At 45.0% G+C, this 24,331-nt stretch overlaps 1 protein-coding gene across 2 annotated transcripts in view; it reads left to right on the top strand.

Annotated features, from left to right (window-relative positions):
- Ppp2r2b (protein phosphatase 2 regulatory subunit Bbeta) overlaps positions 1–24,331 on the top strand; it is a 480,227-nt gene that overhangs the window by 424,529 nt on the left and 31,367 nt on the right. For both annotated transcript variants that reach the window (XM_004664733.3, XM_045132546.1), the window contains exon 6: positions 2,410–2,574. In XM_004664733.3, the coding sequence (XP_004664790.1) occupies positions 2,410–2,574 (165 nt within the window). The remainder of the gene's footprint in view (positions 1–2,409; positions 2,575–24,331) is intronic.

Genomic DNA, 24,331 nt, shown 5'->3' on the forward strand with positions numbered 1-24,331 from the left:
TCTGCTACTTGACTAAAGAAAAGCATCTTTAGCCTGGCCTGGGTCAAGTTATTGCTTGTTGATTCAACTCACTGTTTTCCAAAAATGTCATACAAAGATGCCTAACCCAAGCTGAAGATGGCTTAACAGTTAAGAGGTCTTCCTGTGCCAGCATAAGGGCCTGAGGAGGGTTGAGGGAGCACTGTAAGTTCAATCTGCAGGACCCACATAGGTAGCTGGAATGTGGATACACACATCTGTAACCCCAGTTGGCAGGGGTTACAAATAGGGAACAAAGATTTTGAGAATCAGTGGCACTCACAAAAATAGTAATAATAGTAATAATAATACAGCAAGCTCCAGATCAGTAATACTCCAGCTTCAAATAAGAACTAGCAGAAGAGAGACCAAGAAAAGCCCCTGACATTGCACTCCAGCTTCCCAGGCTCCCTACACAGGCAAGCCCACGGAGTGCTACATGGACACATACACATGCATATAACATGCACACACATCACATGCAAAACGACACCTAGTTCATATGTTTTCATTTTAATTGTTAGGTAAATAATTAAGATATAACCAGTTCATCAAACAACTCATTTTGTGTTCACTGGTTTTCTCCTTAACTGAGACTAAGTTGAAGGAAAAGTAAGGCAATTGAAATACCTAAGAAAAATGTTCAGTAAAAAGATATAACTTGATGAAACAGACACTGGACCAAAATCCCAAAGGTAGCCACAGTGGGGCTGGAGAGATGGCTTAGGGGTTAAGCGCTTGCCTGTGAAGCCTAAGGACCCCAGTTCGAGGCTCGGTTCCCCAGGTCCCACGTTAGCCAGATGCACAAGGGGGCGCACGCGTCTGTAGTTCGTTTGCAGAGGCTGGAAGCCCTGGCGCGCCCATTCTCTCTCTCTCCCTCTATCTGTCTTTCTCTCTGTGTCTGTTGCTCTCAAATAAATAAATTTAAAAAACAAATTTAAAAAAAAAAAAAAGGTAGCCACAGTGCCAGAGTTGGGAAAGCACAACATCTGTATTGGCTTTGCTCTGTCTCAGCAGCCACATGGCAAGGCCTTTTCCTGGCAGGATGTGGCTGGTCTCCAGCCAGGTGCCTTCCAGACTCTTGGTAGGACTAGGACAGGGTCAATGCAAACCCATGCCTTCATTCATGGTGCAAACCCTTCAAAGGGAATCTGTTTCCAATCACACTGAAGTGCCTTCATTAACAAAAGCCTACTCCTCCTGATATATGAGGATATAGCCTTCATACATATAAACATACATACATACATACATATATATATACATATATATATATACACACACACATATATACACATACATATATGTGTACATATAATTCTTGATTAGAAAGGAATATATTGAGTGAAAAAATGATAAAACTAAGAGTGTATTTCATGGGAACCTAAATTGCTCCCACCACACATGGATGGTTTCTCTCTGAAACTTAAGTTCCCACACAAACGCTAAAGAAACTTCTAGCTTATGGAGAGAGGAGGCCTGGACATCTTAGCTGAGAGAAACTGCGTTATTATGAAACAGCAGGTCTTGCACTTGAATGAAATCCTCGTGACTACTTATTCGCCATGTCTTCTGAGGCTGGTTGCTGTGCGCCCTGGCAGCTCCTACTTCCATTTGTGAAAAATAGGTATGAGAAAGCTGTTATGTATTATGTTATTGTTATAATTAAATGAGGAAGTATAGACTATGCCTTGCACACTGAGTGACATACTGTACCATGTGGTTAGTGACTGATAGTAGCTATTATTACTCCCAATATACTAAGCAAGGTCTTAAAAGATCATAGAAGACTTCCAGCCTATTGAAAATATCATTGATCCATCCAGGGATCCTGGTAAGAATTCAGGTAAGGTGAATTATTTGGCTGGAATGGAACTAGTTCTCCCATTACTGCTACAAAAACGAAAACAAGTCTTTTCAGCTTGGTACATTTGGCATAATTGTGTGGACAGGTAACTCTGATCTTGAATGGATATCTTACGACAGAACAGGAAAACACAATAATAACACAGCTTCAAGAGATCTGAGTTATAAGGTTAGACAGAGTCTAGCACTGTAGCTTTTATACTCCTGCAATCCTTCTGCCTTCAGGTCCTAGCTCTGGAATTACAGGTGTGCATCACCACACCCTGTTTAGACCTGAGTTCTGGGACTCCTGTAGCCCTGCTCCATTTTTTTAATGTCCCTGAGCCTTGTCTACTAGAAACCAATGCTACTTACTTTTCTGCTGGGAAAGGTCTAGTGGGTTCTACCATGTGATTAGAAAGTACTTCTGTGTTACACTCAAAGAAGAGTGGCTGTTGCTAAACCCCCCCCCCACACACACACACACACGCACACACAGGTTTCTGTTCTCTTCTCCTGGTTTCCTCCTTGACTTGTCTGTGCAAGATATCGTGGACATCAAGCCGGCCAACATGGAAGAGCTCACAGAGGTGATCACAGCAGCAGAATTTCACCCGCACCACTGCAACACCTTTGTGTATAGCAGCAGCAAAGGGACAATTCGGCTGTGTGACATGCGGGCATCGGCCCTGTGTGACAGGCACACCAAGTGTGAGTAACAGCCCCAGGGATGGGTTGGGGCCACGGTGGGGGTACACTGGCCTCTGACGTATGGGAAGAAGGGGCCCTTGGAAGGTTCCAGTCTTCAATACTGTGGCAATAAAGAAGCTACAAGGGGTCACCCAACTGGGAGCCACTCCACATTTAGTGTTCCAGACAAGATGAAGCCCTGTATTCAATTCCAAAGCATGCAGAAGCAGGGAAAACCTTGCCAGCTGGGGTTGAGCACTGTGATGTGATCTGAATGGTATGTGAAGGTGATAACTCTCCTGCTCTGGACAGAATGAGTCTGAGGAGTGGCAGGGAAACCAATGGAGAGACTGTTGAAGGGTGGTTTGGACAAGGATGGGTATGGTATGGTGAGCAGCACAGAATTCTAGGTAGATCTTGGCAGCAGGGTTAACTGGACTTGCTCAGCTGTGTGGGAAGCCAAGAACATACAACAAGCCAAGATGCTAGGTAGAAAAGGGGTTAGACTAGTATCTTCTTGAAGAGGCTGTGGCTGTGATGGCCAGCAGCCTAGACACCCCAGTGAGAGAAGAAGCTTCGTAAAGGCTATTAGACTCTCAGACACTCAGGGAAGCAGGGGGGGGTGGGGGGGGAGGAAGAAAAGATTTGCCCGAGGGTTGGCATGATGGCATTTGGAATGGGGCTATGAGAAGTGGCTCCAGCAGGGAAACACTGGCCTTCAGTTTGCTTCCTGCTGACTATAAGGTGATGTGAGCTGTCCTGGGGGCAGTTTCTCTCTATGAATGAAGGCAAGACTAGGAAGAGAAGCCATCAGCCTGGGGGCATTCCAGAGGGGGCCAAGCAGCCCTGGGGTCCTCAGTCAGCACATCAGACACCAGCCTGGTCTTTGGAGTCAGACAGAGTCAAAGGAGTACTGGAAATTGGGAAATAAGCTGGCCAGGAGGCTTGTTGAGAGCCCTGAGTTCACAGTGGATAAAGGACAAGGCCTTAGTATGTTTTAGACATGTGGTTGAGCTAATAACCAGAGCTCAGCTCTGATACTTGGTGTTCATGTGACCTCAGGCAATTCTCATGAACCCCAAAGTCCTCACAGGGCCAATGTACACATCACTGCCATCACATGTACACATGATCCTCTGGACACTTTGGAGTCACAGTGGTTATCACAGTCACTCACCCTGTGCCCCTGCCCCAGGGACTGCGGCTGTAAGGTGCTTGGTGCCCCTATTCTTTTGCCAGGTACATCAGTTACTTTCTTATTGCTGAAACAAATGTCTGACCAGAGCAATTTAGGGAAGGAGTTTATGTTGTCTTACAGTTTCAGAGGAAGGCAACATCACATGGGCAGGGAGGAAGAGAAAATAGAAAGTGAGGCCCATCCCTTCCAGTGATATACTTCCTTCAGCAAGTCTCCACCTCAGAAAGGTTCTACAACCTTCCCAAACAGCACCACCAGCTGGAGATTAAGTGTTCAAACACATGAACCTATTGTGAACATTTTACATTCAAACCACACCAGATCTACAAGGCCCATTATTCATTTATTCAATTCATATTTCTGAGACATGCCATATACCAGGTGCTGTGTCTGACTCTGAGGACATAATAATGCATAAAAGTAGGCATACTTTCTCTTGGCATCAGTGTATCAGTCAGGGTTCTTCAGAAAACCAGGACCAACATGGTGAAGGATGTGTAAAGAGATGTACATTAAGGAGTTGGCTCCCATGATTATGACAGCTGACATCCCAGGAGAGTTAGTGGTGGTGTTCCACTCCAAAGGCCACTAGGCCGAAGATACAGGAAGAGCCAGTGTTTCAGTACAAGGCCAAAGGGAGAAAAAATACCCCGTTCCTGAAGCACTCAAGGGGAGAAATGTTCTGTCACTTGGAGGGCTTGCTCTCTCTGCCTTCATGCCACTCATGCCCTTAGCCAACTGGGTAAGGCCCATCCACGTGAGGAGACCCATCTACATTACTCATTCTATTCATCCAAGGACATCCTTGAGGAAACACCCAGGATATCAAACAAAATACCTAAGCATCCCATGGCTTAAGCTGACACACAAAATTAACCCTGCTGCGAAGTGAAGGGGTGATAGAGAATCACATGGCTACTGTTCCCGTGGTGTGAACAAAAAGCTTGCAGCGCTGTAAGGGGTGCGACAAGGCCCTTGCTGGGCAGTGGCTGCGGATCTGAAATGTAAAGGCTGAGAAGTGGGAGAGAGGATAACAAAGGGACATCCAGACGTACTGAAAAGGAAGTGGATCATGCCACATCCCTAAGAAATGCCCAAGACCCACTCTTCCCTCTTGGACCCACTCCGAACCCTATAAAACCAAATCTCTGGGGCCTGAAGTCCTCTGCCAGGCATTGCCTATACCCACCTCAACCTATAGCTCTGAACTACAAGCCACCAGCCTGCTAATCTAAGAACTAGAATTCATTTCCCTGACTTGGCCAAAGGGGCCAACCTTCTTCAGAACACACCTCCCTTTGTTCCCGTGATACTGCTCCTGCCTGCCTCGAAAGCCAGTTCAGTGTGACCTCTCCCCTGACATTCCATATTGATTTTCTCCATCTTCCTGTAACACCAGCCTGCAGTCAGTGGCTGCTCCACCGAGGTGTGCAAGCAGCACAAGACAGTTCATCAGTGTTCAAAATGAAAAGCAACATTGGTTTTCGGAGATGAGCTCTGAGAAGCAGGATATTTAATAACCATCAGCATTTAATCAAAATGCTGAGGAAAACCGTGTTATCAGAGCTGCATATATTAATTTCCATATGTCCCTCACTCTGCATACTCAGCAGGGGTTGGGAGGAAGATCCGTTCTCTCCCTCGTCTCTCTATTTTCTGTTTTTTTCTACCTCTTCTGGCGGTAGTGCCAGGTTTGTTTGTGGTTTGAGATGTCTGAAACAATGGGGAACTCAGGGCAGAAAGCCTTCTTTCCCTTCCCCTCATGAGAACTGCACAGCTGAAGAAACTGGGCAACCTGAAACCTGCAAGAGGCACACAAGATGACTTAGTTGGTAAAGTGCTTGCATGCATGAACCTGAGTGCAGACCCTTGGCACCTCTGTGAAAGCTAGGGTGTGGCAGTATGCACTATAACCCAGTGCCAGAGGTAAAGACAGGTGGCTCCCCAGTCTAGCTGCATCGGAAAGCTCCAGATTCAATAAGAAACCCTGTCTCAAAAAAAAATAAGGTGGTGGGCTGGAGATGGCTTAGTGGTTAAGGTGCTTGTCTGCAAAGCCAAAGGACTCTGGTTCACTGGTACCCACATAGATCCATATGCACGGGTGATACAAGCATCTGGAGTTCATTTGCAGTGACTAGAGGCTCTAGCTAGCATGCCCATTCTCATTCCTCCCCCGTCTCTCACCCTCTTTATATCTCTTTTAAATAATAAATGAAATATTTTTAAAAATAAGGTGGTGAGGGCTGGAGAGATAGCTTAGTGGTTAAGTGCTTGCCTGTGAAGCCTAAGGACCCCGGTTCGAGGCTCGGTTCCCCAGGTCCCACGTTAGCCAGATGCACAAGGGGGCGCATGCATCTGGAGTTCATTTGCGGAGGCTGGAAGCCCTGGCGCGCCCATTCTCTTTCTCCCTCTATCTATCTTTCTTTCTGTGTCTGTCGCTCTCAAATAAATAAATAAATAATTTTTAAAAAAATAAGGTGGTGAGGCTGGGAAGATGGCTCAGCAGTTAAAGGTGGTTGTTTACAAAATCCTGCTGTCCTGGGTTCAATTCACAAGCCACCCATATAAGCCAGGTGCAGAAAGTGGCACAAGTGTCTGGTGTTCATTTGCAGTGGAAAGAGGCCCTGGTGGGCCCATACTTACATACAAACAATAAGTAAATAAATATTAAAGAAAATAAGGTGTAGAACAATTGAGGAAGTCACCCAATGTTGACTTCGGGCTTCCACACACAAAACCTATGTGTGTATGTGCGTGTGTGTGTGCACGTGGACACACACACACACACACACGCACACACCCACACACACACACACCCACACCCACGTGGAGAACCAAAAAAATAAAAAGCCTGAAAAGGCTCATATCTGAACTGCTGTCCAGAACCTCCACTAATCAGCTCCTATCCACCCTCTACTCCTGGGATCCTGACCATAGTGGCCTGCTTCCTGCTCCTTCAATGCTTTCAGTACTATGGTAAAGAGCCTGGCCTGTGGTAAAAAGATAGGCAAACAAAGGGCTATTCATTTAGCAAGAATGCTGTAACAAGATGCCTCAAATTGTGTGGCTCAAACAACAGTTTGTGTGTCTCATAGTGCTCAATGACTGCCAGTTAGCAGGATTAGTTGCCCTTAGGACTGAAAGAGAAGTCTGTCACATACCTCCTCCCTAGCTTGTAGAGGACCATCTTCTCCCTGTATCTGCATATCATCTTCCTGTGTACAACTGGGTCAAAATTTCTCCTCTTTTATGCACACACAGTTGTCTCATTGACCTGCAGCTCACCCATTAAACTAAATTTGCTGGCCAGAAACCCCAAGAATCCACAGTGCTGGCATTATAAGTGTACCACATGGCACCCTGCATTTTTATGTGGATACTAGGGATCAAACCCAGGTCCTCACGCTTGCAAGGCAAGTACTTTACCACCTAAGCTATCTCCCCAGTCCCCAAAGGTCCCCTTCTTATAAGGAGACCAGCCACATGGGATTTGGCTGACCCTAGTGACATCCTGTTAATGTCATCACCTCTTTCAAAGCAATCTCCCAAGACTGCGACATTCTGAGGTATGGGAATAGTAGTAGGACTTTTGCATATGGGTTGGGAGAGACCCAACTCAGCCCCTGAAGGAAGGAGAGGTGTGAGGTTCAGCGCAAGGGCACGCCCAGGGGCTTCATGTTCAGCGCCTGTCCCTTGCTGCTGGAAGCCAGTGCTTTCTTAGGATGTAAGGCTGAAAAGAGGTCACGGGCAGAGGTCTATCACAGCCCTGTGCATCATGAGTACACAGCGACAATGGCTTTTAAGAGAAGTGAGGAGACAGAGGACCAAAAAGCTGGAGACACAAGAACATGTGCGTTGAGATTTTACATTTCCACCAGTCCTGGATGGTAGGCTAGGGATGCCCGGGTGCTTTCCATGGTGCTGACAGCAGTCTTTCTCTAAGGAAAAGATTTATTTCACAGGCTACGACGGGCTAAGGAGTCTGGTTCCTACTCGAAAGTCACTCTAGAATAATAAGTGGAGTTTGAGTTAAATCTTTAATAAGTTAAGCCTTTAATTAGTAGAAGTCTTTTAAGCAGCATAATAGAAAAGCAGATAAATCCACACACAGGTCTAGGGTGGCTTGGTGGGCCTCGGAGAGTTAACTTTCCAAGGACCTGTGGTCAGAGTTAAAGATGTAAGTGGGGAGTGGCTTAATTTGGGTCTGTCCAGATGCAAAGCTGCAGAGTGAAGTGAGAAAGCACATGTGACAAAGACAAAGACAAGCAGGGACTGTGTGGAAGGGGGAATGTCAAGAGCCAGGAGATGGCCCACTTCCCAGTCACCCCAAGGCTGCAGACCTAAATACTACTTTGTACTTTGGAGAGTCTGTGGACAACAGGGCAGTCCTATTTGTTTACTTAGGTACTTAGGTCAGCAGGGGTAGCAACACTCCAACACAACCCACAAGACCCCCCCACACACGCACACACAGTGGTACAGGGGGTGGGCCAGGAGTGTATGGAGGCCAGCACGATGGCTCAAGACAGTTTTGTTTTAAGGTTACTTTTTAATTTATTTACTTATAAGAGAGGCAGGGCATGCCAGGGCCTCTAGCCACTGCAAACGGAACTCCAGATGTATGCACCGCCTAGTGCATCTGGCTTTATGTGGGTACTGAGGAACTAAACCCAGGTCTTTAGACTTGGCAGGCAAGCACCTTAACTACTGAGCCATTTCTCCATCCCAACAGTTTTTCCTCCATCCCACTAAACTGAAAGTGGCAAGTGAACTCAGAAACTGGCCAAAGCATGAAGGGAGAAGCTAGGTGGTGATCACAGTCTGCCTGTGCCAGTGGTCAAACTGAGTGATCTTGAACATGCTTACCCTGTAGGGTACTCATACTGTTAGATGCAATAATAGTCATGAGACCTTAGAATAGCATCTGACATAGGACAAGCCTGATACAAGGTGTATCTTATTTGAGAGTGAAACTGGGGTGGGGGGCAGTGGCAACAGTAGTAGAAGTAGTGACGTCATTGGCCATAAGCTGACTTCTCTAATATGTTTGCTACATCCAGGAAGCAAGGCAAGCACAAAGGTGTGAGCCCATTTTATCCTAATGGCAACCCCAGGAGGTACATACTGTCCTGACTCACATTTGATGAGTGAAGCAGTCAGCTAAGAGGGGACTTGGTGCACTCATGCACACTAGAAAGCAGGTGACAAGGCTGCTGCTTGATCCAGGCCTGTAGTTGTTCAGCTCTTATCACCCTGGTCCTTTGTTCCTCGGTCTGTCTCCCCAGTGCCCTTATTAAGAGCTGTACTTCCACCTGGATCCTACCACCTTCAAGGACCTGAAATTCCATTGCTGAGTGACAATAAGCCTGTTCCAAATACAAATAAGTGAGATAGTTTCCAGACAGGAATATAAAATATAAGAAAATTCAGCTTCAGCAGGGTTAGAGAGCACCTGGCATAGAGCTGTTTGTAAGGGTGTGTTTCAGAGTTGTGGGAATGCCATGCTATTTCAACCTGTAGGGCAGTGTGAGGCCACTTAAGGGAGAGGGTGTAGATGGAGAAAAGCAGAAGTCTAGAACCAAGACTAAGGACATGCCAACCTTTAACAGTGGGGTATCAGAAGAAGACAGAGGTTGAACTGACAGAGGGGTCAGAGGACATCAAAATGTATAACCACAAGCAGAGAATGATGTGGGAAGATATTAGGATCAGTGATACCAAGTGCTTCTGAGAGCTGGCATGATCGTTCGGCAGTTAAGTGTGCCACCTACACAAGCACGAAGGCCTGAGGAGAGCATGCCTGAGAATCACCCTCTCTCCCTCCTTCCCTCCCGCTCTTTGTTTGCAAGTAAATAAGCAAATTTTAAAAAGACAATGGTAGCCTGGGGGACTGCTGAGGAGATACACAAACATGAGCACCTGAGTATCTGAAGTCTCCACAAAAATGAGAACCTGCATAAAAGCTGGACACAGGGTGTCTGTGATCCCAGCAGGCCTACAGTAATAAGAAGAAACAGGAGAATAACTAAAAATTCCGTGGGCCGACTAGCCTGGCATATAATGTGGTAAACAAGAGCTCTGTCTTGAACACAGTGGAGGTGAGGATCATCACCCAGCGTCATCCTCTGATGGCGCTCCCGTATTCACACACACACACCAGAGGGGGGTGTCTACAAAGCATGAGAACCTGAGTTTGATCCCCAGAACCTACATCATCACAGCCAAACTTATAACCCAGAGCTAGAAAGGCAGAGGCAGAAGGGCCACTGTTACTCACTGGCCAGCCAGTCCAACCCCCATGGCACGCTTCAGGCCACTAAGACACCCTGTCTCAAAAAAGTGGATGCTGCTGGGTGTGGTGGCGCACGCCTTTAATCCTAGCCCTCAGGAGGCAGAGGTAGAAGGATCGCTGAGAGTTCGAGGCCACCCTGAGACGACAGAGTGAATTGCAGGTCAGCCTGGGCTACAGTGAGACCCTACCTCAAAAAAACAAAAAGTGGATGCTGTTTCTGAGGAGTGACACCCACACCCAAGGCTATCCTCTGACTTCTACATGTGTGTGTGCATACGAACATACACACACAGAACTAGCCTGAGTTTCCTGAAAACAGACAAATTTCATGCCCCACCTAACAATCCAAACCAAAGATTACGTTCTCCTCTAAGGGGAGTGTACTTCAGGAAGATGAACAGCGGTTTTAAACTCCTCTGTGTCTTGTTTAATCCTCACAATAGCCCACACAGATTGGCTGTAGAGCCTCCACTGTACAGATGAGACACAGATGAAGAAGAAACTTTTCCTAGATCACAGTGCCAGAGCCAAGACTCAAACCCAAGTCTGTGTGCTTCCCAGAGAATTCATTGCTCTTCTAGGTATCTGGCAGGAGAAGGAAGACCAGAGTTTTCTGACACCCAGCAGGACCTTTGCTGTACATTGCCCATATCGGCTAGCTGCCCAGGCCTGACCATGTCCAGTTACAGCACTGAGTGAGCTTTTGCACTGGGTGTGAAGTCCATGCTCAACCTTCACTCTCATCTACAAACTTAATTGCCAAGCCCTGGTTCTGTAAACCACCAGATCGCCTAATAAACCTGTGGCTCATTCCCCAAGCCTCTGATGGAATGTGTCCAAAGACCCCAAGACACCAGCTGAGACTGAGGCAGTGCCTCCTAAAGCCTCCAGAAGAGGTTCAGGATTGATTTGAGCATAATTGACAGTGTTTATTTCAGGGAAGTATGGTTATGTTATAAAAAACAAAGTCTTTTGTTAAAATAGTTTTGCCTGATGGTAGGATTGCAAACACAGACATACACCCCCCCCACCACACACACACACACACACACTCTCTCTGGAGACAAGCAAACCGAGCAGGCTACATGGAGCAGAACACATGCACGCACACACACATCTACCCCATTCAAGCTTATAGCAATTAACTGCAGAGCAGACAAAGCCCACATCAGAATAAAAATAGAATCTGTTCCCCCTTCTTCCATCTTCATTTCCATTTTTGATTAATTTACCAGTTCTGTCAATTAGTCATCCTAGAGACTTCAGTTCAGTGGATTTTTCTAAGAACTAGAAGGCTTATTAATTTTGAAGGCAAGCACCATTCATTAATACTTGAAACCCTCCCAGGTCTTACCCTGTCCTCCCTTTGCAGTCTTGGGTGAGAAATCGATGGAAGCTGAAATTGCTACATGCACGTGGTTGTAGCCACTGAGATGCACAGAAGGAAAGCGTTGCCCATGGAGTTGTAAATGGCTCTGGACTTGGGACATCACATACTAACTTAACTGCCACCATAGTCTGTGAAAATCTGTCCCTGGGCTGCAGGGATGGCTTAGTGGTTAAGGCATTTTCCTGCAAAGCCAAAGGACCCAGGTTTGTTTCTCCAGTACTCACTTTAGCCAGATATACAAGGGGTCACATGTGTCTGGAGTTCGTTTGCAGTGGCTGGAGACCCTGGTGTGCCCATTCCCTCTCTCCCTCTTTCTCTCTGTCAAATAAATAAATAAAAATAAAATAATTTTAAAAACTGTATCCCTGACAAAACAGTCACAAATGAGCATGAAGGGTCAGCAGGAGGGGCCCTGGTCTCCCACGGTGTATCCTGTGGTCCCTGCAGCCAGGCGTGCTGTCCTGTGGTGGGCACAGTAGAGTGTTAGTTGTTCTGCTCCACCACTCTTTACTCATGCTTCTTGACAGTGGAGTCTCTTACTGAGCCCTGCACTTGCTGACTTTGTTTTGTCATTGATGGTGGGTTGTTTTTGTTTGCAAGCTTCAACAATTCCTGGGTTTCTGCCCTAGTGTACTGAAGTTACAGATGTATGTGGCATGTCCAGCTGTTTAACATGGGTTCTGGAGATTTGAACCTGGGTGGTGGTCTCAGGCCCTTTTGCTTGCACAAGAAGCACAGTTAACCACTGAGCCATCTCTCCAGCCCCATAGATGGCTCTCCACCTCCAAAGTACCAGAAGTATAGGCCTGTGCCATCATGCCTGGCTAAGTTTCTTCATTTTTCAGCAGCTAAGGAAATCAAGATTATAAAAGATTGTCTAAACCACTAAGAACAACTAGGTTTATTTCTTGCTGTCTATCATGACCACCCTTAGTACTTGAGTGCATTAAAAGGTAGAGACAGGAAAGAGGAATCCCTTACATGTGTGACTGACCCATCCTAAGTATATTGGCTAATTCAAGGCCCCATGTGGCGGACATAATTCTATTTTGACAGCTCAGCATGTGGCATCAATAATCGCATTGTGAGATCTGCTATTCACTCAAGCAGTCCCACCACACAAGTTCCCCTATCTGCTGAATTACTGCATGCACCTGCTGGCCTCCCATCATCATGAAGCACAGCAGAGGCAGCAGAGATCAGGGAATGCTCACCCCACAAAGCTCATAATGATACTTGCTTTTCTCTTCTCTTCTACCTTTAATCTGCATGGAAAGATTCAAATAGGATTTACTTTGCGTATGGGCATTTTTAATCCTGAGGTCAACCAGAACATCCTGAAATGTTGATATCATTTGAAAATCCCTGTAATGCAATGAAGATTTCATGGGATAGTTATATATAAGAAAAAAATGGAATTGTTGCATTTAGGAAAGAGACCATGGGATCATATAAAGCAAATATTGACATGATATTTTACAGTGGGATAGAAAGACTTACATAATTACTGCCTTTATTGTGTTCTTAGCATGGTGGGACAAGAGGGTATGAAATTATGATGTTTCTAATATAAAGTTCGTTTTAAATTAATTGAACATTAAATTTAGATGCCCAGTGTCAAAGGCAGAAAATGTGGACTAAATTGTGCTTATGCCGAAAGGCAGAGGTTGTAACTCAGTGGTAGAGTGCTTGCCTAGCATGGATAAAGCCCTAAATCAATCCCTGGTGCCACAAAGACAAAAGTTTATGTCGAATACAGTGTAAAATGGTTAAAATGAACAGTGATATCACATGTCTTTATCCGCCAAATACCCTACATGTTCCCAAACATTCTGCAATACAGCACTTTTCAGTTTCTCGTAAGAATCTTATGCATTGATATCATGGTAGGGCCACAAAATTACAAACTGATATTAAATGCACAATCATTGTCCTAGGAAAGTTATTTTTTTAAATTTTTTAATTCATTTTTATTTATTTATTTGAGAGTGACAGACAGAGAGAAAGAGGCAGAGAGAGAGAGAGAGAGAGAGAATGGGCATGCCAGGGCTTCCAGCCACTGCAAACGAACTCCAGATGCATGTGCCCCCTTGTGCATCTGGCTAACCTGGGTCCTGGGGGATCGAGCCTCGAACCGGGGTCCTTAGGCCTCACAGGCAAGCGCTTAACCGCTAAGCCATCTCTCCAACCGCCCCCTAGGAAAGTTATTAAGAGCATAGTTCCTGAGACAATGTCTGGCATAACATGGACTCAGTCATAGTTACTGAATTTATAAATGAGCGAATGAAGTGAGGCATAGCATCAGGTCTCGTGACAGTGCTCGTGCTTCTTAATGGATTGATTGGCTTGTGTGTGTATGTGTGGGCACATATAACATGTGCTATGTGGAAGTTGGGGAACAACTTCAAAGTGGAGTGTGGAGTGTCTGCTCTCCCTTCTTTGAGACAGAGTCTTTTGCCCCCACTAATGAACTGCCAGACTGCAAATGAATATCAGACCAGATAGCCCATGTGGTTCATATTCCCCTGGCTCTGCCTCCCAGTCATAAGTGCTCATGCCTTGGGATAGAGATGTATGCATCACTTTGCATCTTGCTTTATGTAGATGCTGGGGAATAGAATTCCAGCTGACAGCAAGCACCTTTAACCAGTGAGCCATCTCTTCAGCCCACAGTGCTCATTCTTAAACCAAACAAGTGAATGAAGGCTTTTCCCAACTCCCAGGAAAACCAGAGCTTAAAATCAGAATCATCTCAATATTAAACTTTTCTCATATAATTTTTTCTGAAATATTTTAGCCTCTATAACTTATATAAAGTAGTGTACTATTTACTTAAAATTACATGTAATAAGCTTAACAATACATTGTCACCGATCAGCTAGCTGGGGTTCTTTTGTTGTAGACAGAAATTATGAGTGGGGCTGCAGAGATGGTTCAGGGGTTAAGGGCCCTTGCTTGCAAAAGCCTGCCAGCTCAGATTCAATTGCCCAGCACCCATATAAAGCCAGATGTACAGAGTAGTGCATGCATCTCCCCCTCCTCTCCCTCTCTGTCTCTCTCTCTCCCTCCCTCCCTCCCTCCCTCTAAAGTAAATAAAAATACTTTTTTAAAAAATGGATTGCAAGTGATCAAGAGACCCATCCAGCGCTAGTCTTTGTGTCTCTCTGCTTTGACAGCAGTGAGCAGGACAGCCAATAGGAGGGGACAGAGCAGGTGGTGCCCTCTAATATTAAAATTCTTGTACAAACCTCAGGTACTATCACCCTTAGCTCTTCGGTGAAAAGTATTATAGGAAATCAAGATCCCTTAGCCTTTGCCAACAGCCAGGGTTACAGCTCCTGGTTCTAAAGCATCTACCACCCTTGACTCAATGCTGCTGCTGCTGGCACTGCAGTTGCTGGGAGCGCAGCCCTGGTTTCTGTCACCATTGCCTTTCTGACCCTCTCACAGCTCTACGTCTGCTGTTGTCAAGACCGCCCCCTGGTTCCCACAGTTCTGCTTCTGCCACTGGTGAGGTTGTGTGGTCCCCTCTGCAGCTCCGAGGGTCTCCATGCTCCTCCCCCATACTTCTGTCAAGCAGCCAGCCACTTAGTGAATGCTCACTCCACTGCTGTTGCCTAGCTCTCCTGTCTCTCTGCCATGGCTTCTTCCCTGGCATTGCCAGCTCAGTCCAAAGTACTAAAATTAGGCAAGGGGGAGAAAAACACTTGATGGTGCTGAGAATATGGCTCAGTAGTAGAGCCCTTGCCTAGCGTGCACTAAGTTGCAGATTCAGTCCCCAGGACACAAACAGGAAGGGGGAAAGAAGGTGGAGGAGGGGAGGGGAGGGGAAGGAAGGTAGGAGAAGGAGAAGGAGAAGGAGAAGGAGAAGGAGAAGGAGAAGGAGAAGGAGAAGGAGAAGGAGAAGGAGAAGTTGAAGGAGAAGGAGAAGGAGAAGGGGAAGGGGAAGGGGAAGGGGAAGGGGAAGGGGAAGGGGAAGGGGAAGGGGAAGGGGAAGGGGAAGGGGAAGGGGAAGGAGAAGGAGAAGGAGAAGGAGAAGGAGAAGGAGAAGGAGAAGGAGAAGGAGAAGGAGAAGGAGAAGGAGAAGGGAAGGGGAGAAAGGAAAAGACCCCTTGAAGAAAGCCCTTTTCTTGGGCCTAAGGCTGCAGTACAAGAGTAAGCAGCACAAGAGCACCAAGTAGGCTGAACAGCTCACTTAAAGAGCCAGAAAAAAAGGTATTTGTGCCCAATTGCAGCAAACCATTCTTGCAAATCAAAGTTTTGCTTACACCAATGACAGCTTTGTCCCTTTTGCATCAGTCACACCAGTCACTCTGCCCCCCTCTGGCCTAGGTAGAAGTGGTTGCAGGGTCACCTAGAGTTCAGACAACCTGCTACAAAGTGTTTGAAACAGTCCTGGCTGGGAATGCCCCCCACACACACACCCAGGAGCTTCAGCAGGCAGCTGTACTCATCATGTAGCTTCCTCATGGAGTGTTCACAGGGGCTGGGGCTGGTATAAAGGATATCTGGCTGTCTGTTTAGCTGGCAGGCCTTTGGTCAAGTCACCAGGTACCAAAGGCATCTAACAGCTAGCTATCCACTTGGGAGACAAATTGCCCCATTCCTCAACACTTTTTTTTAATTTACAAATAAGAACCAGAAGGAGTGCTTATGATAAAAACTTACTAATATTGACTTTAACAAAATACAACACCTTCCCAGTGCCCCAGTAAGAACTAGGTCCCCTTTGTCTTTAGATCACCTTATTTTAGGATGCTCTGCACTGTGACTATTGTGTCTTGACTAGATCTTGACAGCATGGCTTTAGAAGTTCAGAGAAGGAATGATGGTTTCTAAGTCAGCTATCCTGAAAGAACATCATGTGAGGCACGGAAAGGCGGGCTAGAGGGGAGAAATAGTCAAGCCAAACATGACCCATGTGAAGACTTAACTTTTAGAGAATTTCAAATACTGATGAACAACTGTTGGCCAACAGGTGGCTTTCAGATACTTTATGGAGATTGTTGAAGGTAAATCACACAGGACAACTGTCGCGATTGGTGAGATTTTTATGTTTTGGAAGCCTGGTTTTAATGAGAATAGAGAGAAAATGCATGCCATAGTTGTCATTAGTGTCAGTTCTAAAGTGAACCAAATATAGGGGGATAACATGGACTTGATCCACTTAACCTCTCCAACCCTGAGTATCTCTTGTATAAGATGGGAACAATATTATGTGTTATTGGATTGCTATGAGGATTCAATGAGATAATGTCTGGCTCCCAGTACTCTCAGAATTTATTAGCACTGGGTTATTGTAACAGAAATCATTAAAGTCAGATAAGAAAATTGGGGCTCATAAAAGTAACTTACTTACATAGAATCAAAAATCTAATCAAAGGGAAAAGCTAGATTCAAATTGACATCGAAACCCATGGGTAGCTGGGCATGGTGGCGCACGCCTTTAATTCCAGCACTCGGGAGGCAGAGGTAGGAGGATCGCCATGAGTTCAAGGCCACCCTGAGACTACAGAGTTAATTCCAGGTCAGCCTGGACCAAAGTGAGACCATTCCTCAAAAAAAAAAACCCATGGGTAACTGTTTTGGTAAGTAACACCTATAATCATGTTTGCCTCACCAGGTTTGAGAGAGAGTGGGGTAGCCAAGTAGGTCAGTACTCAAGTAAACTAGGGAAAGCACAAGCATTTCTTATAGAAAATTAAAATAATACTATGTTGATTTTTTTTTTTTGTAACCTTAAAATCACTATGTGGCTGAAGCTAGCCTTAAATTCTTTATCTTCCTGCATCTGCCTCCCAAGTGCTGGGGTTCAAGGTCTATGCCACCATGCTGGTTCAACATAGTGTGGATCCCATGTTTGTGTGGACACTGCTGAGGGTGTGTCTCAGGCACTGAAGAGAAGTGCATGGGCAGCACTGTAATGGCTATAAAATGTGACTGTGAGGTCCCAGAGTCACCTCGGCAGTGTGCTGGTTCATCCTCATTGTCAAGTTGGCTGCATCCAGCATCCCTCTCTGTGCAGCCACCTAGAAGACACACCTCTAGGCATGTCTTTGAGGGCTTTTCTAGACAGGTTTAACTGAGAAGACCTACCTGAAATGTCGGTGGCTCTATCCCATGGACTGGCCTCTCAGACTAAATAAAACGAGGAAAAGGAGGAAGCCTAGCTGAGTGCAAGCAACTTCCTCCCCTGCCTCCTGACCCATCAAGATGTGAGAAATCTCAGTCACATGCTCCCACCAGTGTGAATTATACCATAATGACCCACCATAATGGACACCATGCTCTCAACTCATAAACCAAAATAAGTCCTTCCTCCCCTAAGTAACTGTTACTGAAGGAAGACAGCCTGTGGTAATGGTAGATGTGTAATAAATTTGGTGACTGTTCTAATTGCCCTAGTACATTGTGTTAAGTCAACAGAGACAGCTCCACTTTTGTTAACTCTCTGTGGTTAGTAATGAATCCAATATCCAAGGTTTAAGGCTTAGACTAGCCCACGTTTATTTTTATTTTTCTAAGGCCATGCCTGGCACCAAATGAAAGGGTCATCTTGCTTATCAGAGGCAGGGGAGAAATGATGCCTTATGGGTGACAGGATTGGGTAGTAGAACCCAAGCTCAGTTCACTTCCTAGCTCTGCCTCTTCTTAGCCAACAACCAGTGGCACGCGACTCTGAGCCTCATTATTGTGCACAAGACTTTAGCACAGTGCCTAGCACAGAAGACAACCCACATCTCCTCTGTCACAGCACCAGACTCTTCCCCCAGCTCAGTGCTGCAACTTCACTGGTACACTCTCTGGAAACCTTCAACACACAGGTCCGTCCAGGGATTAGAAATGGTGTATTTTGATAGAAATCCAGCTCTGAGAACATGCAGGCATCATGTGGCACCGTGAGAAGACAGGGAAGCAGTGACCGGCCCACACCGGGGCTTCACTCCCTGTGGTGCTCAGTCCACGCTGAGGTAGACTGCCCCACGCAGCATGCCCCACTCACCTTGCTCTGCCAGGAGATTGCTGTCAGCAGGACGCAGCTCCAGCGTCCCTCTTCGTGTGTGTGCCTCTCGTTGCAGTGATTATCTGTATAGCCTGGAAAACAGGGATAGCTGGGAAGTGTAGCCACAGCCTTGGTGGTACCATGACAACCAGCTTCCCAGCAATCACCCCTAATAATGGCCACTCACTTCCCACTCCCACTTCTTCCACCTGGACAGAGGCTCCCTAGGGAACTGGGCTTCTACTGGAGCAGCTGCATGGACCTTTCTATGGAACAAATGATGGCTGGCAGAGACAGAGTAGGAGGGAAGCAAGAGAGCACTACCTCAGGAAGCAAGGAGACCCGGAGTCTTTAACGCAGGAACATTACCATCATGTTCCTTGGCTATAGAAATATGCCATTCTATTCATTCTATTGAGGGTGGCATATGGCCCATAGATACGTTTGTCCCCCACCAGCCTCACAGAGAGAGAGGTAAAATGGAGTGAAAAACTAAAGATGAGCACTTGAAAAGCCAGCCCGCACTGCTACCAGATTTCTTCATTAGGCTCCTGTTGAGACCCCCACTGCCAACTCATCATCTTGTCTAGACTGCAGCCGCCTCCTTTCACTGCTGCCTGCTGGAGAGAATGTGCTCAGAGTCCTCCTTCAATCAATATCCTTCCAGAATGACAGTTCTCAAAGAGGCCCTGGCCCTGCTTGGCTAATAAATGATTATTCCTCACAAAAGGAGGACAAACAAGCCCTCAAATAATGAACTTGTTTGTGGATGTTAACCCAAATTCAACCTGCATATTGACAGACCAGTGCTAAGTTCAACTAGGTTCTTGTTTCCCTGCCTTTAGATCTTAGATTCCAGATGAGGCTCCTGCATGTGAAAGTTCCACCTTCAAGAATAATAGAAACCCTTTCAGAGTGTGTGCTTAGGGACCACAGAGTCTCTCTATCCTGCTTCCTCAGCTCAAAGGGGATAATTCTCACCCTGCAAAGTGCCTGGCGGGTGACAGGTGCTATTGTTATCACTGGTGCTTGCTTTCTGTAAGGCCTATTCCCATGAACCAGAATCTCTTAGCTCCTGTGAATCTAAAAAAAAAATACAAAATTAAATAATAATAATAATAATAGGAGTTTGTAGGTCAGCCACATTTACCAGTGAGTGGGAAGGAGACATCAGGGGTCTAAGGTAGTTCAGGAAGGCTTTCTCAAAGAGCTGATGTAGGGACTTCCGGTTAAGATGGCGGCGTAGGTACCACGCCAAAGCAGCCTGGGGGGAAAAAAGACCAAAAAAACTCAGCAAAATACACACTTTTACTAAAAAGTGAGGTGTATAGGAAATTGAAGTGGCAGCAGAGAAGTAGAAGAGTTCCAGAGCATCCAGAGCCTGCACAGGCGGGAAAAGCAGCTCCGGCAGCTCAGCTAACCGCCGCGGCGGCACACAAGAAAGCCGCCAGGCTCGGCTGGAGCCGCAGGAAAAGCCAGGTGCGGGATTTTCCCCTCACACCGCGCTCTCCGCAACTCGGGAAACGTGAGGGGAGAGCGGCAGCGAGCAGCGGAGGAGCAGACCGCGAGGTAGAAGAACGCTTGGAGCAGCGAGAGAACCAGAGCAGCTGCGGCTCCCTCCCCTCCCCCACCACCTGAGCCCAGCTCCGGCGAACACAACAGCGGCCCGGGACCCGGCCACACCAACAGCGGGACCCAAGCAGGAGCAGAGTTCGGCAGCAACATCAGCGGCTCCAGCACTGTTAACAGCAGCCCCAGCAGCAGCAGACCCAGGAGTGGCAGCAGCGGCAGACTCAGCAGCAGCACCTTCAGGGGGAGCAGCGGCAGTGGACACAGCAGCAGCAGCTTCAGCAGCAGTGGTGGCTCCAGCAGTGGCAGCTACAGCAGCACCAGAGGCAGCAGCGGTGGGTCCAGCAGCAACACCTTCAGCAGCAGTGGCTACAGTCCCAGCAGGGGCAGCTTGAGCAGCAGCAGTTCCAGCAGCAGTGGAGCTGATCTGCAGGGCCACACTTGCCAGGCTCGGTTTGCCCCGCAGGAAAAGGAGGTGCCCAGCTCCAGAAATCAGAACAGCAGCCCAACGACCCAGGCAGCAACTTGAATGAGACCAAAATCATCCAAGGTAACTGGAATTGCACCAGGGAAGGGTCTCACTTGGTCGCAAGCTGACTTGGATCCCTCAACAGACCAGAAATCTTAACCTCTTTGTTGATAGAGGATCTGATCATTATAATAACTACTCTTGCATACATACTTGGGGCTGCTTGAATGCTTGAATGTGTACAGTGTTTAGTTAAATTTTAGAATCTACCTGTATTTTATTCCACTCAGCCTGCTTGAATACTCCTATAGCAGGGAAACTCAACCCCTAAGAACATCTTTGTAGATACTCTGAGAGTCTTAAGAGCCACACCTAACACCTTAAGGTCCTACCCTGAAAATATATTACATCAAATCAATTGATACAGCTAAGAATACACAGCTAGCTAGAAAATCCAAGCATTAACTTAATCCAAGATGCAAAAATATATACATTATAACACAAGAAACACTAAAAAGCAAGACGATATAAACCCACCTAAAAGTATTAATGCATCAGAAATGTCCTCCAGTGAGAAAGAGTTAGAGGAAATGCCTGAGAAAGACTTCAAAAGAATGATTGTAAATATGTTCAAAGAAGTCAGAGAACAAATCAAAGGAGTCAAAGAGGAACTTAAAGAGGAAATCAAAGGAATCAAAGAAGATGCAGGACACCAATTTCATGAAATAAAGAAGGCAATACAAGACATAAATAAGGAAATAGAAATAAAGAAAAACCAGTCAGAATTACTAGCAATGAAGAACACAGTTAATGAAATAAAAAACTCTGTAGAAAATCTCACCAGTAGGATGGATGAGGGAGAGGACAGAATATCTAAGCTAGAAGACCAGGTGGCAGACCTAATGCAGTCCAACAAAGAGAAAGACAAACTTATAGAACAGTATGAGTGGGAATTTCAAGATATTCGGGACACTATGAAAAGATCCAATATAAGAATTCAGGGCATAGTAGAAGGAGAAGAACTCCACTCCAGAGGCATAGTAGGCGTCTTCAACAAAATCATAGAAGAAAACTTCCCCAAAATTGGGAAAGAGGTACCAATGCAGATACAGGAAGCCTTTAGAACCCCAGCCAGACAAAACCCAGAAAGAACCTCTCCTCGCCATATTATAATCAAACTTCCAAACGCACACACCAAAGAAAAAATATTGAAAGCAGTTAGAGAGAAAAATCAAGTTACCTACAAAAGCAAGCCCATCAGGATTACAGCAGATTATTCAACACAAACTTAAAAGCCAGAAAGGCTTGGAGTGATGTATTCCAAGTTCTGAAAAATAACAATTGTCAACCAAGGTTACTTTATCCTGCAAAGCTATCCATTCTAATGGACTGAGAAATAAGGACATTTCATGACAAAAGCAGGTTAAAGGAGTATTTAAAGACAAAACCAGCTCTACAGAAAATATTTGATAGAATCCTTAATGCTGAAGAAAAGGAAAAGCACACATATAAGGAACCTGGAAAAAACAAGCAATACTCAAATACTAGTTAACACAAGAGAGCACAGGTAGAACTGGAACCACACACACAAAAAAAAGGCAAACATAAATACACACCTGTCAATAATATCTCTTAATATCAATGGCCTCAATGCCCCAACCAAAAGACATAGGTTTGCAGACTGAGTTAAAAAGCAGAATGCTGTCTCCAAGAAATTCACCTTTCTACAAAGGATAGACATTATCTTAGGGTGAAAGGCTGGAAAACAGTGTTTCAACCAAATGGGTCTAAAAAACAAGCAGGGGTTGCTATCCGAATATCTGACAAGGTAGACTTCAGTCCAACGTTAGTCAAAAAAGATAAGGAAGGTCACTTTATATTGATTAAGGGCACACTCCAATGGGAGGACGTTACAATCCTAAACATATATGAACCTAACATGGAGGCTCCCAACTTCATTAAACAAACACTATTAGAACTAAGGTCACAGATAACACCAAACACAGTGGTAGTGGGTGACTTTTAACACCCCACTCTCATCAATTGACAGGTCATCCTGGGAAAAAATAAACAGAGAGGCATCTGGAATAAATGAAGTCATAAAAGGAATGGACCTAACAGAAATATACAGGACATTTCATCCAAATGCTGCAGAATATACATTCTTTTCAACACCACATGGAACATTCTCTAAAATAGACCATATATTAGGACACAAAGCAAATCTTAATAAATTCAGGAAAATTGAAATAATTCCTTGCATTCTATCTGACCACAATGGAATTAAACTACAAATCAGTAGCAAGAAAGGCTATAGAGCATACACAAACTCATGGAAACTAAACAATACACTACTAAGCGATGAATGGGTCAATGAAGAAATCAAGAAAGAAATCAAAAAATTTATAGAGGCAAATGATAATGAGAATACAACATACCAAAATCTCTGGGACACAATGAAGGCAGTTCTAAGAGGTAAATTTATAGCCTTGAGTGCCTATATTAAGAAATTAGAAAGGTCGCAAGTAAACGACCTAATGCTTCTCCTTAAAGCCTTGGAAAAAGAAGAACAAGGCAAACCAAAAATCAGTAGACGGGAAGAAATAATAAAGATTAGGGCAGAAATTAATGAAATAGAAACAAAAAGAACAATCCAAAGAATTAATGAAACAAAGAGTTGGTTCTTTGAAAGGATAAACAAGATTGATAAACCCTTAGCAAATCTGACCAAAAGAAAGAGAGAAGAGACACAAATTAATAAAATCAGAGATAAACAAGATAACATCACAACAGATTCCAGAGAAATTCAAAAAATCATAGGGACATACTATAAAAGCATATACTCCACAAAGTATGAAAATCTGAAAGAAATGGATGATTTCCTTGATCTATATGACCTACCTAAATTAAATCAAAATGAGATTAATCACTTAAATAGACCTATAACAAACATGGAGATCCGAACAGTTATCAATAATCTCCCAACTAAAAAAAGCCCAGGCCCGGACGGATTCACTGCTGAATTTTACCAGACTTTTAAGGAAGAGCTAACACCATTGCTTCTTAAGCTTTTCTAGGAAATAGAAAAAGAAGGAATTCTACCAAACTCCTTCTATGAAGCCAGCATCACCCTGATACCAAAACCAGGCAAAGATAGAACAAAAAAAGAAAATTACAGACCAATCTCCCTCATGAACATAGATGCAAAAATTCTCAACAAAATATTGGCAAACAGAATACAAGAATATATCAAAAAGATCATTCACCCTGACCAAGTAGGCTTTATCCCAGAGATGCAGGGATGGTTCAACATACGCAAATCTATAAATGTAATACATTACATAAACGGGTTGAAGGACAAAAATCACATGATCATCTCATTAGACGCAGAGAAAGCATTTGACAAAATCCAACATCCCTTCATGACAAAAGTCCTACAGAGACTGGGAATAGAAGGAACATATCTCAATATAATAAAGGCTATTTATGACAAGCCTACAGCCAACATATTACTAAATGGGGAAAAACTGGAAGCTTTTCCACTAAAATCAGGAACAAGACAAGGGTGTCCACTGTCCCCACTTTTATTTAATATAGTTTTGGAAGTCTTAGCCATAGCAATAAGGCAAGAGACACACATAAAAGGGATACAAATTGGAAAAGAAGAAATCAAGTTATCATTATTTGCAGATGACATGATTCTATACATAAAGGACCCTAAAGACTCTACTAGCAAGCTGTTAGAGCTGATCAAAACCTACAGCAATGTAGCAGGATACAAAATAAATACACAGAAATCAGTAGCCTTCATATATGCTAACAACAAACACACAGAGGATGAAATCAGAAAATCACTC

The sequence above is a fragment of the Jaculus jaculus genome, chromosome 13, assembly GCF_020740685.1.
Source record: "Jaculus jaculus isolate mJacJac1 chromosome 13, mJacJac1.mat.Y.cur, whole genome shotgun sequence".
NCBI classification, from domain to species: domain Eukaryota; kingdom Metazoa; phylum Chordata; class Mammalia; order Rodentia; family Dipodidae; genus Jaculus; species Jaculus jaculus.